Source organism: Micromys minutus, assembly GCF_963924665.1.
Source record: "Micromys minutus genome assembly, chromosome: 30".
In the NCBI taxonomy this organism is placed as follows: Eukaryota; Metazoa; Chordata; class Mammalia; order Rodentia; family Muridae; genus Micromys; species Micromys minutus.
In genome coordinates this window covers 31,329,854-31,334,806 of record NC_137965.1, presented here as the reverse complement: position 1 = coordinate 31,334,806, position 4,953 = coordinate 31,329,854, and the positions used below count along the sequence as shown (strand labels likewise).

At 42.7% G+C, this 4,953-nt stretch overlaps 1 protein-coding gene across 1 annotated transcript; it reads left to right on the top strand.

Moving 5' to 3' along the window:
* Positions 1-802: 802 nt before the first annotated feature.
* On the top strand, positions 803-4,520 carry LOC308439616 (serine/threonine-protein kinase Nek1-like; the record flags this gene model as incomplete). Its single annotated transcript, XM_080941503.1, is given in 6 exon segments — positions 803-1,249; positions 1,253-1,579; positions 1,583-1,888; positions 1,891-2,355; positions 2,359-3,690; positions 3,694-4,520. Coding segments are annotated over 6 exon segments (3,603 nt in total). The 3' UTR covers positions 4,420-4,520.
* Positions 4,521-4,953: the final 433 nt, after the last annotated feature.

Here is a 4,953-nt window from a genome sequence, read left to right as displayed (position 1 = left end):
CTGGTCTTTAACAAAAACAAAGACAACAAAAAGCCCACATACACATGGAAACTAAACAATGCTCTGTTAAACAATAGCAGGGTCAAAGAAGAAATAAAGTAGAAATCAAGGATTTTCTAGAATTCAATGAAAACAAAAACAGAACATACCCAAACCTATGGGATGCAATGAAAGCAGTAGTGAGAGGAAAACTCATAGCCCTAAGTGCTTCCAAAAAGAAAAAAGAAAAAAAAAAAAAAAAAGCTCAGCAGTAGCCCTATGGTTTCAGGGTGGCAACGTGAGGTATCCTTACCTTGAGCCTGTGCAGTTGCCGGCACGCCGGAATCCATAGTCACTGTGGCGAGGAGGGAGGATTTGGGCGGCAGGTAGCCTCCCAGTCCCACATGCTGCGGGTCCGTGTTGGCCAAGCCACCTGGACCTGTGAAGTTGGGGGCGGTACCCAGGAACTTCCCCGTTGCAGCCGCCGTTTCCAAGGGGTCAGGAACCGCTGTGTTTGTTTCGTCCGCGTATCCAGGGCCGGTTCCAGGGCACGGTGCCCGGCCCGAGGGTGGCAAGCTGTCGCGTCAGCTACAGTCCGGTGCCGGGTGTAGGAGTAGCAGTCTGGGCTGTTGAGCGGCTGCTGGATAGACAGACTTGCTTTTTCCTACAGCATGTTATTTCCAAAATGCACCGTGGTGCCTCTGCCTTAAGTCCTATAGGAAGACACTGCCGCATCTAGACCGGTGCTTATGGTCACCACTGTTATTCTGACTCAGGTCCAGTGTCATTGAGCATATGTATAAAAATGCCTTAGGAAAAAACCATGGAGAAGTATGTTAGACTACAGAAGATTGGAGAAGGTTCATTTGGAAAAGCTGTTCTTGTTAAATCTACAGAGGATGGCAGACATTATGTTATCAAGGAAATTAACATCTCAAGAATGTCTGATAAAGAAAGGCAAGAATCAAGGAGAGAAGTTGCTGTGTTGGCCAACATGAAGCATCCAAATATTGTCCAATATAAAGAATCATTTGAAGAAAATGGCTCTCTCTACATTGTAATGGATTACTGTGAAGGAGGTGATCTGTTTAAACGAATAAATGCTCAGAAAGGCACTTTGTTCCAAGATCAGATTTTGGACTGGTTTGTACAGATATGTTTGGCTTTGAAGCATGTACATGATAGAAAAATTCTTCACCGCGACATAAAGTCACAGAACATATTTCTAACCAAAGATGGGACAGTGCAGCTTGGAGATTTTGGAATTGCTTGAGTTCTCAATAGCACTGTAGAGCTGGCAAGAACTTGCATAGGGACCCCATACTACTTGTCACCCGAGATCTGTGAAAACAAGCCTTATAACAACAAAAGTGACATTTGGGCTTTGGGGTGTGTCCTGTATGAGTTGTGTACACTTAAACATGCATTTGAAGCTGGAAACATGAAAAACCTTGTACTGAAGATAATATCTGGATCCTTTCCTCCAGTGTCTCTACATTATTCCTATGATCTCCGAAGCTTGCTCTCTCAGTTATTCAAAAGAAATCCTAGGGATAGACCTTCAGTCAACTCCATATTGGAGAAAGGTTTTATAGCTAAATGAATCGAAAAGTTTCTCTCACCTCAGCTTATTGCAAAAGAATTTTGTCTAAAAACATTTTCAAAGTTTGGACCACAGCCTATCCCAGGTAAAAGACCAGCATCAGGACAAAGCGTCAGTTCTTTTGTCCCTGCTCAGAAAATCACAAAGCCTGCTGCTAAATATGGAGTGCCTTTAACATCTAAGAAGTACGGAGATAAAAAGTCACTTGAAAAGAAACCACCCCCAAAACATAAACAGGCTCATCAAATTCCAGTGAAGAAAATTAATTCTGGAGAAGAAAGGAAGAAAATGTCTGAGGAAGCACCAAAAAAAAAAAAAGAAGGTTGGAATTCATTGAGAAAGAAAAGAAGCAGAAGGATCAGATTAGGTTCATGAAGGCTGAGCAGGTGAAGAGGCAAGAGAAGCAGCGGTTGGAGAGGATAAATAGGGCCAGGGAACAAGGATGGAGAAATGTTTTAAGGGCTAGTGGAAGCGGTGAAGTAAAGGCTTCCTTTTACGGCAGTGGAGGGGCTGTCTCTCCATCACCGCGTTCTCCTCGAGGCCAGTATGAACATTACCATGCCATTTTTGACCAAATGCAGCAGCTGAGAGCAGAAGATAATGAAGCAAGATGGAAGGGGAAAGTGTATGGCCGGTGGCTCCCAGAAAGGCAAAAAGGACATCTAGCTGTAGAGAGAGCCAAACAAGTGGAAGAGTTCCTGCAGTGCAAACAAGAAGCTATGCAGAATAAAGCCCGAGCCGAAGGACATGTGGTTTATCTGGCAAGACTGAGGTAAATAAGACTACAAAATTTAAATGAACGCCAACAGTTTAAAGCCAAACTTCGTGGTGAGAATAAAGAAGCTGATGGTACCAAAGGACAAGAAGCAACTGAAGAGGCTGACATGAGGCTCAAAAAGATGGAGTCACTTAAGGCCCAAACAAATGCACGTGCTGCTGTACTAAAAGAACAGCTAGAGCGGAAGAGAAAGGAAGCTTATGAAAGAGAGAAGAAAGTGTGGGAGGAGCATCTGGTGGCAAGGGTGAAAAGCTCAGATGTTCCTCCACCTTTGGAGCATCATGAAGCAGGTGGTTCTCCATCAAAGCAGCAAATGAAACCTGTTATTTCTGTGACTTCAGCTTTGAAAGAAGTGGGCCTGGATGGAAGTTTTACTGATACCCAAGAAACTTTAGAAGAAATGGAGAAAAGTAGCAGTGCTGTTTCGAGTAAGCGGCAAATACTGCGCAGGTTAAATGAAAATCTTAAAGCTCGAGAGGATGAAAAGGAAAAGCATCATCACACCGACTCTTGTGAGACTGTTGCTCACAAAGATGAGAGAGAGCATGAGAAAGAAAATGCCATTTCCTCTGATTGCAAGAAGTGGGAGATGGGAGGTCAGCTTGTGATTCCTCTGGATGAAGTGACATTGGATTCATCCTTCTCTGCAATGGAAAAACATACTGTGGGAGAGGTGATTAAGTTAGATTCTAATGGCTCTCCAAGAAAAGTCTGGGAAAAAAGCCCCACCGATTCTGTGCTGAAGATACTTGGAGAAGCTGAGTTACAGCTACAGACAGAACTACTCGAAAACACTCCTCTTAAAAGTGAGATTTCTGCTGAGGAGGAGAACGTCAAACCCTTACTCACTGGAGAAGAGAATCTGCAGTGGATTGCAAAAGAAATAAACCCATCAGCTACTGTTGATTCTACTGAAGCAAAAAGTCCAAAGTTTACTAAGGAGTCTTCACCAGCATCAGAAGGAAATGTGGAAGAACCTGATGATTTGGAAACAGAAGTTCTACAAGAGCCAAGTAGCATACCCTCAGATGGGAGTTTGCCACCTGTGATTAATGATGTGTGGACTAGAGAGGAGGATGCAGCTAAGGAAACTGAGTTGGAAGATAACACTGCTGTGCAGCAGAATGAAGTGTGTGAAGACAGAATCCCAGGGACTATGGACCAGTCCTGTAAGGATCATATAGAACCTGCAGTAGATGGTTCTCCACAGTCTGGGTGTGATGCAGAGAAGTCAGTACAGCCAGAATTGTTTTTCCAGAAAGTGCTTCATTCTGAGGAATTGAACTTAGTTCAATCAATTCATTGTTCACCAGAAGAACCAGTTCCAATTTGATGTCACTCTGATTCTCCACCAAAAGCTAAAAGCAAGAACTCTTTACTGATTGGACTTTCAACTGGTTTGTTTGATGCAAACAATCCAAAGATGCTGAGGACCTGTTCACTTCCAGATCCTTCCAAGCTGTTCAGAACCCTAATGGACGTTCCCACTGTAGGAGACGTTCATCAAGACAGTCTTGAACTAGATGAGCTTGAAGACGAACAGAGTAAAGAAGGGCCCTCTGATTCCGAAGACACTGTATTTGAAGAAGCTGACACAGACTTACAAGAGCTCCAGGCCTCGATGGAGCAGCTACTGAGGGAGCAACCAGGTGACGAGTACAGTGAGGAGGAAGAGGCTGTTTTAAAAAGCAGTGATGTGGGGCACACGAGAAGGACAGACGCCCCAGAGGAGGAGGACATCCCCAGCAGCGAAAGCGCCCTGAATGAGGAGTGGCACTCAGATAATAGTGATGCTGAGACTACCAGTGAATGTGAATATGACAGTGTCTTTAACCATTTAGAGGAACTAAGACTTCACTTGGAACAAGAAATGGGCTTTGAAAAGTTCTTTGAGGTTTATGAAAAAGTGAAGGCTATTCATGAGGATGAAGATGAGAATATTGAAATTTGTTCAACAATAGTTGAGAACATTTTGGGCAGTGAGCATCAGCATCTCTATGCCAAGATTCTACACTTAGTCATGGCAGATGGAGCCTATCAGGAAGATAATGATGAATAATCCTCAGAACATTCTTTAATAATCAACTGTAAGAACATGTTTGAACTTGGCTCATAATACAAGCTTCCTGGGAAACAGAGATTATTTATGAAAATACCAGATTTAAGATGGGCATGCTTACTGCATGAAAAAAATTGAGAAGTGTGGTTTTTTTTCCTCACATTTTATCTACTTTATTTTGTTGATTGGATTCTACAGCTGACTCCCATAGAATGTATGTTTCTTTAAATCACCCACCAAAGCATTTACTCAGAACTGGAGATTTACCATGCAATAGGAACTACCTATCTGTGGAAGAATTGCCTATATCAAAAAGGCCTGCTTTTGGTGTTTCATTGAAATTTCAGCATGACTTTTTTTTTTCTGTCTAGCATTTTTTATCCTGGGTAGCAGTTCTGCATTAAATAATTCTTGTAAAGGGCTCTGTTCAAATCTCTTCATTTAGATGATGAAATTTTAGCCTTGAAGTTTGTATTCTCAAGTTATTTTCAACCACTGGATCTCCTTGAGCTAGCCTAGTGGAAACAGGCTATA